Genomic DNA, 12,295 nt, shown 5'->3' on the forward strand with positions numbered 1-12,295 from the left:
AATAACCAACCCCCTGTTTTTCCTCTCCCTCTGGCACTAATAACAAACCCCCTCTTTTTCCTCTTCCTCTGGCACTAATAACCAACCCCCTCTTTTTCCTCTCCCTCTGGCACTAATAACCAACCCCCTCTTTTTCCTCTCCCTCTGGCACTAATAACCAACCCCCTCTTTTTCCTCTCCCTCTGGCATTAATAACCAACCCCCTCTTTTTCCACTCCCTCTGGCATTATTTAATAACCAACCCCCTCTTTTTCCCCTCCTTCTGGCATTATTTAATAACCAAGCCCCTCTTTTTCCTCTCCCCCTGACAGCCATCTTCATGTTCCTGGCGTGCGTCATCTTCCCGGCGGGCTGGGACCACCCGATCGTACAGAGGATCTGCGGCACCACGGCGGACGAGTACGAGCTGGGCGAGTGCGGCATCCGCTGGGGCTACATCCTCGCCATCCTGGGCATCTTCGACGCCGCCATTTTGGCCGTGCTGGCTTTCTTCCTGGCCTCCAAGCGGGCCAAGATCGAGATCTACTCCACGGCCGGCACCGTCACCAAGTGTGAGTAGCCTTGATGGTTCTTCTAGTTTTACCAAGACTTTTACTTTTACGGTGCTTGCAACACAAATTGGTCATTGATTGTTTGGGTAAAGAGAAGCACATCGACACAATAATGGTCATTTAGTAAGTATCTACAAGACCGAGATCTACTCCACGGCCGGCACTGTCACCAAGTGTGAGTAGCCTTGATGGTTCTAGTTTTACCAAGACTTTTACAGTGCTTGCAACACAAATATAGGTCATTGATTGTTTGAATAAAGAGAGGCACATCAACACAATAATGGTCATTAAGTATCTCCAAGATTGAGATCTACTGCACAGCCGGCACCGTCACCAACTGTGAGAGGTAGTGGTAGCCTTGGTGGAGCTTTTAGTCATTCCTTTTTTGTTTTTGTTTTACAAGGACCTTTACCGCACCTTCAACTTCAACACAAATAGGTCACTGTTTGTTTGAGTAAAGAGAAGCACATTGGTACAATAATCATCATTCAATGGCTGGAAAAAGTCTGACAGACAGAGATACAAATGAGGGAGCGTAAAGAATTAGGACCTACTAGTAGTGTAGCACCCTCCAACCATCGGCGCGTAGCCTTGTTGATCTTTTTTTTAAAAATGTTACTACTAAGACTTTCAAGGCATTTGCAACACAGATAGATCATATAGGTGCCGAGGACTAGAGGTATTACAAGAGAAGAATTATATACGAAGAAAAAAAGGAGGCGACAGAATAAGGATGACATGTTTGATAGGAAAGAAGGAGCAAACCACACCAAAGCACCCGCCAACCACCCAAAAATAAAATATGTTAGAGGATGGGTGGGTCGTGGTAGCATGATGAAAACATTTGTTAAATTCTGCGGAAGTTTTCTAAAACATTGTGCGTTATGTGTGAAACACTCATTCCAAAGCACCCGCTAACCACCCATAAATAAAATATGTTAGAGGATGGGTGGGTCGTGGTAGCATTATCAAAACATTTGTTAAATTCTGCGCAGGTTTTCTAAAACATTGTGCGTTATGTGTGAAACACTCATTCCAAAGCACCCGCTAACCACCCATAAATAAAATATGTTTGAGGATGGGTGGGTCGTGGTAGCATTATCAAAACATTTGTTAAATTCTGCGCAGGTTTTCTAAAACATTGTGCGTTATGTGTGAAACACTCATTTCAAAACTATACTCTTAGTTATGTAATGAAGAGATCTGCCCTCCGAATTTAACATTTATCTCTTATTGGACTGGATAAAATTGCTGGAAAACCTCCCGAAATGAACCAAGTTCAAGAACATCACATTGGGGATTTGAAGAACCAATGCTATTCCTACCACAATCAAAATTTTCAACAAAAAAAAACAAAAAACTTTTTACAAATTAAAAAGCAAAATAATAAAGCCCAATTCAGTCAAGATATCATGTGTCCTAATAGCACCAATTTTTTAAATAAAAAATTGACAACTGAGCTACACAGCATAATCAAGATTCACTAGAAACTGTGGAAAGAACTTTCCCTGTTTTTAGGCTTATTTGAACCTCAGCTAGACACAAATGTTGGACATTGAGGAAAACAGCAGTTAGTCCTTTGTCAAGACACCGGGCGGACGGAATATCAAAACACATGTAGAGAAAAAACCAAATAGCGGCCACAGGAGCTATTGTGAAGGCATGCAGCCTGTCCATTGAAATGGGCACGCTATAGTATGTATATATAGCATTATTACTTTTAGAACCATGAATTAATTGAATTATGCTATAATACCCAAAACTTCATAAGAAAATTTGAGCTTTTGTATTTGGGAATCCAAAATGGGTTTTTTTTTTAATTTCATAATAAAAGACCTATTTTTTTTAGCTAATACTTTGTTTAGTAAAGATCAAGCTAGCAGAAAGATAATTTCACATTTGGTCACTACCTAAAGTCAGCCATGTCACACTTCACTTCTCCCTTCTCCCGTAACAAAAATTATTGTGAAGCGTGAAATGTTTTCAACCTTAGCCTACTTATATTACATCTAAAACATTTCCCTTCTTGCCTCAACAGCTGAATTGAACGGCTACTCTGAAACTGTGTCCAAGAAGTCGATACCCATCCAGCCCCAGGTGGTGGCCGTACCTGCCGAGGGTGACCACGACAGATACAGCGAGTTCTCCCGTCATTCCGACAGGCCCAGATCTCGTGGAGGATTCCAGCTATAGACAACTGACAAAATTCTGACTGGAAAAGTTCAAAAACTGAAGCGTGCGTAACAAACATGATCAGCAAAAACAGTAACCGAAGAAAGAAATCATGGACCCCTTATAATCCATAATTAAATTCTCTGGGAGAATGAGATGAAACAAACAACTTTATCCTCATTAAATCCAGATCAATATGCCCCAGGGTGGATAAACTTTTGATTGTCACAATGAGTCAGACAATGACAAAATATATAATTTTTGTGGGATAACTTTAAAGGCAAAAATGAAATTAAAATATAGCTATGAAGTAGAATATAGTTATCTTGAATTAAGGAGATCATGTTCACTTCTGGGTTATGTGTCATATAATATACATTTGAATTTGCCTTCAAAGGCAAAGAGAAAAAAGAAATGTCTTCAACAATATATAATGCTGTAGTACTTGCAATAGTTATTTACATTATGAAAGTGATTCAGGTGTATACTCCATTTTAAATGATAAAATCATTCCAGAATTGATGTACATAAAATCTATTTGTCAGAAAAAACATCTAACAAACTGACGATATATTACCAGTCATTTGGGGTATCAATGTGCCTTTTCTGTATCTGTATATAATACCATACTTCCCACAATTTCTTCATAGAGACTTTCTCTCTTATTTCCTAGTAAACATGTTCACATCTCGATTAAAAATGGAAATATCACATTTGAAATTGATAGTGTAAGAAGAATTAGTCAAAATTACAGTAAAAGAATGTAAATACAATTTTGAATAACAATCTAAAAAAATTTAGCTCTCTAAGTGGTCCCTAAACAAAATAGTTTGGCAAGTACGTTTACAATCAACATTACCAGAAGTGCCAATGAGCACGTTAGTGTAGTGGTATTTTCTCTACGGTGAAAGGTTGCATCGTACAGGAAACAATGTGACAGAAAAGAAAATACTATAAATATCTTAGAGATCTATCAAACACCTTGCATTTTGTGTGCTTTAACTTCGTGTGTTATTGTGAATGCCAGAGTGAGCAAGACGATCGTAGGCAGATCAGGAACCCAAGAAGCAATTATCTCGCAATTAGAGGGAGGCCCTAGACAAGTTACTTTTCAAAAACAGGAACGATGGAAACGTATTCTTATGGTTTACTTTACATAAATTGCACAATAAAAATCCAGTCATTTTGCAAGAAATTTATATTTCCACCAGTATTTCAAATGAATTAAACTGTGACAGCAAATGTTGCTTAATTGTTTTGTTGTTTCTATTTGTATAACAGGCTATGCAGCATTTTTTGCTTTATCTTTTTAAAAAAAGGGTACATTTTCTGCCTGCTCAGAATAAAGTGACTGATATGAGAAGTCTTATGCTCTCAAAAATAAAGTTCTCCTTAATCGGTGTGCGCGTGTGTATGTGTGAGAGTGTTTTGTGCTGCATAGATGTACATACTACACTTCTGTCAGGAAAAAAAAAATTATATTTCTCCCACTCTACATATCTCTGCCTTTTCTTCTCTTTGGCCTAAAGAAATCTGATGTCTCAATCCAGAACACTTTCATTGCCACGACCTATTTATGAAATCTATGCTGCTGTTAGATGTCATTAAGCAAAGTAACAAAATTATTTATCTGTTTTAAACATTGTATATTCCCATTAAACATGTTTTTGGTACAAAAGCTTGTTGTATGCATAGTTTTTTCTCCATTTCATGAAATGCACACAAAATCTATTTTAACTATATTCTTGAACAAGGCACTTGAGTGCATTCAGTGTCATTTCACTTGTGGTCTAAAAAATACTAATTATATTATAATTTTTATTTTTTTTGGTAAGTCTTTTACGGCGCTCGGAACTGCATAAGGTCATATGAGCGCACGGGACACACTAAACATTTTATTTTTCAGTCAGTAGGAAATTTTTTATTTGGCCCGGGTGGCGGCCGAAGCCTATTCTTTTAGATTTTGGACCACCAAGGGATCTTTAAAGCGCTCAACTTGCACACGGGACCTCCGAGATTTTTCGCCCTTGTCCGAGAAGGCTAGGTGTAGAGCTTTCCTACCAGAAGATCAGGGGTGTCGTTGAAAGACAGCAGTAAGATTAGTAAGAAAGAGCCTAGGAGAAGCAGTAGAAAGGCTGCAGAAAGAGTCAGTAGTATTCCATGAACAAAGTGCTATTTCTTTAAAAACTAAACTCTTCATCTCAAACCTTTTCCATACCCCACCAGTGCACTTTCACTAGTGGAGTGCCCTTTACATTTGAGAGAGAGCCTAAAATGCTGAGAATTATTATCCTTAGTCAAATACGTTTGAAAACAGATCTGTCCAAGACTGGTGTCAGTGGTGAAGTGGTTAGTAGTGCTGTGTGCTACACGATATTTTACCTTGAGCGAGCGCTCTGCCTCACATACTACTCGAGCGCTACGGTTTAACGCTATTTCTAGTCAAGGGGTACTACTCATTGGAAGGGACGAGCATCAAGGGAAGCATTCATATCAACTACAGTAATGTAAAGGATGGGGGGGGGGGGGGGGGGGGGTTCCATTGGATCTCCAAAAGGGACTATATTTGCAACAGCCTCTGGATTTTCTTTTTTGGATTGTTTTTTTTTTTAAGCAGCTATTCATTGATATTTATTCATTCTTTTATTTATTTTGTGTTTCAATTCCATCTATTCAAAAAGAATATACATACAAACGTACTACTTTGACTTTGGTAGGGAACCTTTATTTCAGTGCAAAAACAGAGGCTCTTTCCTACTGCCATGACTGACTACACACACTACACACATGCATACTGACTTCTTACTGCTTAACAGGAACCAAAACGAGTTATGTTTTAGTAAGGTTTTATGGCACTCGCAACTGCATATATGGTCATATGAGTGCCAAGGGGTGAATGTCAACAGAGAAGTCCAAACAGGGAATCAGGCTTGCCTCAACAGCACAAAGTCTGCTTCGACTATCAAGGCACACCGGAAATAGCAGTTCACAAGAGAGTGACAAACATATACAAAAGTAGCAGAGGCAAAGTGGCGACAGTGAGGAAGGATGAGGAAAGAAAAAGCAGCGGTTCCCCCTATGTTGTTCCAGCACAGTATGAGCATGACATTGATAAATCAGCCCATTTACAATGCTACTGTGCATAACATATTAATACCCCCCCCTTTGGTGCCCAACACACAACTTTAAAAGTAACCTTATTAACTGGCTAACCCAAAGAGAGTAGCTCTCGGAAAATATACGTTTTGATATCATTGCTTCTGTTCAATAATGAAATAAAAATAAAAACCAAGCAACTTTCCCCACTGTCCCAGTCCCAACCCCCTTACTGTGCTGCAACAGGTACGCGGCACCTTGACGTAACATTAAAGTTAAGTGGCAGGAGGGGAGGAGAGATATATATGGAGGGAAGGGAGAACAAAAACAGTACCACTTTGAAAACGTTTCTTTCATAGGGAGGAGACAGAGACACTGTTGAAACACCACTCTTGCACAGAAACTGATGGTTACGGTTCTACTCAAGCGGCAGTGTACTGTGCGCTATCAGTATTGCTCAAGCAGGGTGCCGCTTGCGAGTTAACGTTTGAGTGCGCTCGACACAGCACAAGATAGTGGTTAGGCACTTCGCTATCTCACGCAGAAGACCCAAGTTCAACTTTTTTTTTAGTAGAGGTTTTACGGCGCTCGCAACTGCATAAGGTCAAATGAGCGCCAGAAGATTAGAGCTGTTACAAGAGAGTAAAAAACATAAAAAAGATGAAGGGGAGAAAAGGACGATAGATGTTTGATAGGAAAGAAGAAGCAAACCACACCAGAGCACCCGCCAACCACCCACTAGGTTCAACTTTGAAGTGGATAACATTTTTATCAAGTATCTAGTCACTTACAAGTAGAAAAATACAGGACAACAGTAACAGCGGAGAGGTAAAAATGAGTAATCTGAGCATTCAGATCAAATTAAAACGAATCTACTGTCGTCATCGAGGCTAGAAAAATTAGCCTAGTAGTTTAGTTAGGAAGTAGGCTAGGCCTAGGGGGTCATACTAAAATGAGAAAAGACGTGAAAAGACACCTGATTTGTGTTCGTTCAGACTTCAGACTCATTTTCAGAGTAACTTTGATCAAAATTGGGGTAATCCTTACCATCTACGGTCCCTACAAGTTTGCTTGTACTCCGCCATGATGAACACCCGAGACTTCCGGATGAATGCCAGATATGCGCATGACGTCCTTTTGATATTTCATTTTCTTTTTTGTCGTCTTACAATTATTATTAGTAAATGATTAATCATGTAATTACTCTGTGATAGGACTTTCCTTACTTCATGGCGCTGGGTACCACTGTGACAAGTGGAAAATTATTACGTTGTTAATCCTGGTCCTGCGGGAGCCGGGTTTATGTTCCCTAAAGCGTATTTCAGCACCTTGCCTTCCATGCAGTCCCGAGTCAGACCGGCAATGACTCGCGCTGAACATCATTCGCGCCATGACTGGGTCCCGTATTCCCGCAGCGCGAGTGTGTGTGCGTCAGTCTGCTTGAGTTTGTGTGTGTTTGTGGCCTACTTCTAGAACCGCCTGCATAGGTTCGTAACCGAGGCATACATCTCAAAACACGCCAAGTTGGTAGCTCTATATGTTCGTCATATGAAATTAGAACAAACTGACCCACTTAGGCTACGCACGGTGCTCGCATCTGCATCATAGGGTCATAATAATAATATGAGCGCGTGGGACACCCTCCCAATTAGGACTGCGTATCTTTCACAATTTAGTATACGTAATCCTAGGGCCTAAATAAAATAGCCTTCCAAAATAACTATAATGGAAATTATGACTTTTAATCTGTTTACAGCATTCAGATGCTGTTGATATAGAATTTATAACGTGATAATTATTTAGGTATGGGCACAATCAGCCATGGGCAATGAACATAGATAGGTGGTGTTGGTGACTAGTGCGACGGTGAAGACAGTTAAAGTGAAGACAAAATAATAGAGATAAGATTTAGGTAAATTTTTACTTTCACTCCCGCACACAGATGTACCGCTTCAGGGGTCAAACTACAGTATTGTTTGCGGCAGATCATCCATAAAGCTACCAAAACTGTTGCAAAACAATCATTTTCAAGAAAATTTCAAACCAAACTGTAAAATATCAAATTATGGGTAAAAACAGGGGGGCCTCCAGATTGTTTTTGCCTAGGCAGGCCCCCTGAACCCCCCCCCCCCTCCTCCTGAAAGAAACCCCGTTCTAGATCTAGAAATCTAGTGCTCTAAAAGAAAAATCAAATATTTCGAAACAAAGTTTATACGTACACAGTAACCTGGCACGTAGTCTCAGAGTCTACGTACACGGTAACCAGAAGGTCCACCCTCGTTCTTCACATTAGTATCATGTTGTGCGACTCGCCAGGTTGTGTGTGCACTGTGCGAACTCCGACATTCTCCGATTGAGTATTGTGTCATGTGAGGCCATGATGTTTGACAATGGCCATTTCAGCTGCCTTTTTTTCTCTATCCAAGTTCATTGTCATAGACACCTTGTCCAGATGCATGACTACTCCATCTGACCCCTACAGTGGGACTTTATCGGAATCCCGTATTTTCTATGTAAACTTAATTACTTATGCTTGGGTATAGCGGATAGCTGGGCAAGGAAAGTCCCGAATTTGGATACAGCGGGAGAGATCGAGCGAGCTGTATCTGAGGCTGGGGGAAGGGGGTTAGGCGATGGGGTGGCTGTAGGTGGGCTCCAAACAGGCAGTCAGCGGAGGGGCGCTGAGATTGGCTAGTCCAGAGATGAGTGAGGTGGGGGCGAAGCAGTTACCGTGCACCTAGCTCAAGGAGCCGTGCCCTTTGACCCACGACCCTGACACTTTTAGTTTGAGGCTAATTGGTCAATCTAATCACGTGGTCCACTATTCTTACTAATTATGCTCGCGACTCTGCTAGGCCAGGCCTAGGCCACCCCTGGCCCAGCAAAGTACAATGGAGGGCGAGAGATGCGCACGAGAGCTCATTTGCATAACTGCAACCCCCTCAGTCCTGCTCGCGACTTGGCGAGTGGTGCGAAGCAAGGTTCGGCCTGTACCAACTCTAATTATCCCGATTGTCCACTAAGCTCCATGGTCCGCTCATTTATAGTTTCGCATTTATGTGTGTGTTATTAAATTATTGTTGCCAGGGGCTAACCCCCCTGAAACCCCCCCCACTGTTGTTATATGTGAGGCAGCGTGGTGGAATCAGGCTCTCGTCAATTTTTGGACATGTGTATGTAGAGTTATTGATATCAACTGAAAGCTTGTTCACTTGTCTTTATTTGGATAAAAAAATATCCATTTATCTTGAATACAAGTCGAGATATTTGCGAATGAAGGAGGTGGGGGTCACCTGTTTTCAGAAGTAAAATTAGTGAGAAAATGGCCGCCAAAGATGTTATTTCCTTAGCTTAACTCTTATCCTGCGTCTGTGCCCAGATGCGTATCTTATCAGCAACCGATTACGTCGGACTCGCCGGGCAGGCCGCCGAGGTCACTCAGTGTGTACTGTTGATGTACAGCTCGCGCGCCGGGAAACGTGTGTTTTCGCCATGAATACCGCGGGAGTGTGTTAACTGATGATGAAAATAACGCTCTATCCTTCATAGCATTCTATTTATAAAGTGTTACAAACACATGAATAACCCCCTCTCACAAGCTGATAAGACATTACGAGTAGTTACGCCCATTTGAATAACCTTTCTGGACGCTCTTGTTGTTAATAATGACCTGAGGTTCGAAAAGGGATAATTTAGGTCAATTTCCGAATGTTTTACACTCAAATTGTTCTTTGTACCTGCACAAGGGTATTCAAAACTATTAAACAAGCTCATTTTTTATCAGGTAGTATCATTTCATACAAAATCAAGCTCATTTGAAATATTTTGTATAGAAAAATGGAAGTCTTGTTTCCTGACTATCCTTTCGAGCTCCTCATGTCTAAGTGGGTCAATTTCTTCTATAATTTCATTGGACGAACATCTAGAGCTATCAACTTGGCATATTTTGAATGAGACGTATGCCTCGATTACGAACCAACGCAGGTGGTTCTAGAAGAAGGCCACAAACGCACACAAACTCAAGCAGACTGACGCACACACACTTGACCTGCGTGATGGGGATCCGACTCGGGACCCGAATGACACGTAAGAGGATGCGCGCTGCGCGTGCACTGAACCAGGAGCTACACTGACTCGGGACCAGAACGCAGGCGAGGTGCCGAAACAGGCTTATCGGGCTACATAAACCCGGCTCCCGCAGGATGAGGGTTAAGAGTCCGTGGTAACTGAAAAGTTACATTTTTTGTGCCTTTTATCAACGTTTTTCAGAAAAATCCACACAGAAATAATTTCTTATTGGGCATGAAAGGTGTTGAGCCAAAAAACAAAAATTTGATTAAAGTTCACAAACCTGCGGAAAATGCAGGTTTCTTCTCTTTAATTATTTTGACGAGAGCCTGATTCCACCACGCTGCCTCACATATTGATATGTAAACACGATTGTCCGCTCATGTTATTGTTTAGCATTTATGTGTTTTCTTTATAAATATTGTTTCCAATTCCAGCACCCCTGGACCCCCCCACCCCACCCCACCCCACCCCCCCACTGTTGGTATGATACACGGTGGGTCCACCAAAGTTAAATCGCTTACTAATCCTCAACCACCACATCTCGCTCACCTCGCCTCGCCGCTGGCTTGCGTTCTCTGAGCGAAGTCGCCCGCAGAACTAGCCTACCTTTTCAATTTGTCCGCACATAGAGAACTATATGAGTGCGTGGCGTAGATCAAGTTAGGCTAGGGCAAGGCGTATAGTATGTAGTAATCACAGGCCCAGACGGGTGGTCTGGTAAAGTACAATCCAGCCTAGTAGTAGTAGTTGTGTAAGATGGGAGTGAAAGTAAAAGAATACCAAGCTATGAAAACAACTCGAGAAGTTCAAGACCAAGATGTCAGATGAAAACACTGAAAGAGCAACACAAGGCAAGGCCCCATCGGCCTTCACTGCACATGGAGTTCAACCCCCACCACCACATAAAAAACCAACTGCTAACCACACACACATTACAGAAAACATTCTCACCGCTTAGGGAGACAACAGCCTGCTAGAGTTCAAAATAGGCCAACTAAACAGCAGTCTCTCCAGCTGTGGCACCCGCCATTTCAGAGTTAACTCCTGTCGCCTGTCACCATCAGCAAGAGTAGCTTCCCTTGGTAAGGGGTGTAACTATGAAAATCCATAGAATCTATTCCTTTTTTAAAAGCATTATCGCTCTTTGACCGTTTCTTTTATTGCGTCACGTTTCCAGGGAGGCAATAGATAAAATGTGTCAGATTAATTCTATTAAGAATTGTCATTGTTATTTCCCACTAAAAAGTAGGCCTTCACCAAGGACCTAAGAACACAGTCATGCTATAACCTCCTCTCCTCGGCCTACACGGACACTCATACGAGGGGCATACCAAAATTGTTTTACCTGACTATGAAGGAATAAAGGTAAAAAGCTGAAATTTCAGGTGAAAGCCAACAGTCATCTTCCTAGAATGCGTGTAAATTTGGGGGAATTTCCGATGACTGGTTTTAACACCAGCGCACTGTAAGTGAATGAGGGTATGTTGTTCTATAGTCTCTAGCAAAGATAGTACATAGTTTCAACATAAAAATGAAGAAAATTGAGTACAGGTCAATAATGAAGTTTTTGTTCTAACAAGGCGAGCAAGTAGCTAAATTTTGCCACACCCACCCTATTCTCCAGATTTAGCTCCGTCCTACTTTTTTAAATTTCCCAAGCTGAAAAGGGATGTAAAAATAAGGCATTTATTGATGAAGGTCAAAGAAGCGGCAGAGGGCTGGTTTTCAGACAAAGAGAGGGTCTTCTATTCTCAAGGTACATACACCAATCACAAAAATGTATTACCGTGGGAGGTGACTACATAGAGAAATATTAAGCTCAGTGCCAAATCTCAGCTTTCTATTGATCTTTATTCCTTCGTGGTCAGGTAAAAAAAAACTTTTGGTATGCCCCTTGTATAATATTATGTGTATCCGGTTGACCATCCTCCGGTAATGCATGTTTTTAGACCTAAAATTGTTTTGGGAATTGTGTGTGTGTGTGTGTATGTGTGTGTGTGTGTGTGTGTGTGTGTGTGTGTGTGTGTGTGTGTGTGTGTGTGTGTGTGTGTGTGTGTGTGGAAAAGTAGTACGATATAAAAATGAAAGTAAAGTGAGATTTGGGTCAAACTTTGGAAATCAAGATGGTACAATGTCATTTAAGCTGTTCAAATCAGTTCATTGCTTTGTGATTTTAAACATTGAAAGCATTCTTCTCATTGCACTAAGGTTAGAACTTTGTTGGGGAGGGAGGGGAGACAAGTTTGGTTAATGTTGCTTTCTTCATTTTGCAGTAGGATTCAATATTGATAATAGGCTTAGGCCTACATCATCATCATCATCATCATCATCATCATCATCATCATCATCATCATCATCATCATCATCATCGTAAACAGCAGACATTTTTTCTAAAGGGTTGAGAC

At 41.2% G+C, this 12,295-nt stretch overlaps 2 protein-coding genes across 2 annotated transcripts in view; one reads left to right on the top strand and one right to left on the bottom strand.

The window, feature by feature from the left end:
• Positions 1–4,401, top strand: part of LOC101858454 (LHFPL tetraspan subfamily member 3 protein) — a gene marked incomplete in the record, with an annotated part of 25,965 nt that extends 21,564 nt beyond the window's left edge. Inside the window, 2 exon segments of the mRNA XM_013083062.2 lie at positions 312–551; positions 2,590–4,401. Of these exon segments, the coding sequence (XP_012938516.1) occupies positions 312–551; positions 2,590–2,744 (395 nt within the window).
• Positions 1–10,954, bottom strand: part of LOC101846258 (origin recognition complex subunit 5) — a 53,014-nt gene extending 42,060 nt beyond the window's left edge. Inside the window, exon 1 of the mRNA XM_005089869.3 lies at positions 10,842–10,954. The gene's annotated coding sequence lies outside the window, so the exon portion shown is untranslated. The remainder of the gene's footprint in view (positions 1–10,841) is intronic.
• Between the last annotated feature and the right edge of the window lie 1,341 nt (positions 10,955–12,295).

This window comes from Aplysia californica, unplaced genomic scaffold (assembly GCF_000002075.1).
Source record: "Aplysia californica isolate F4 #8 unplaced genomic scaffold, AplCal3.0 scaffold00010, whole genome shotgun sequence".
In the NCBI taxonomy this organism is placed as follows: domain Eukaryota; kingdom Metazoa; phylum Mollusca; class Gastropoda; order Aplysiida; family Aplysiidae; genus Aplysia; species Aplysia californica.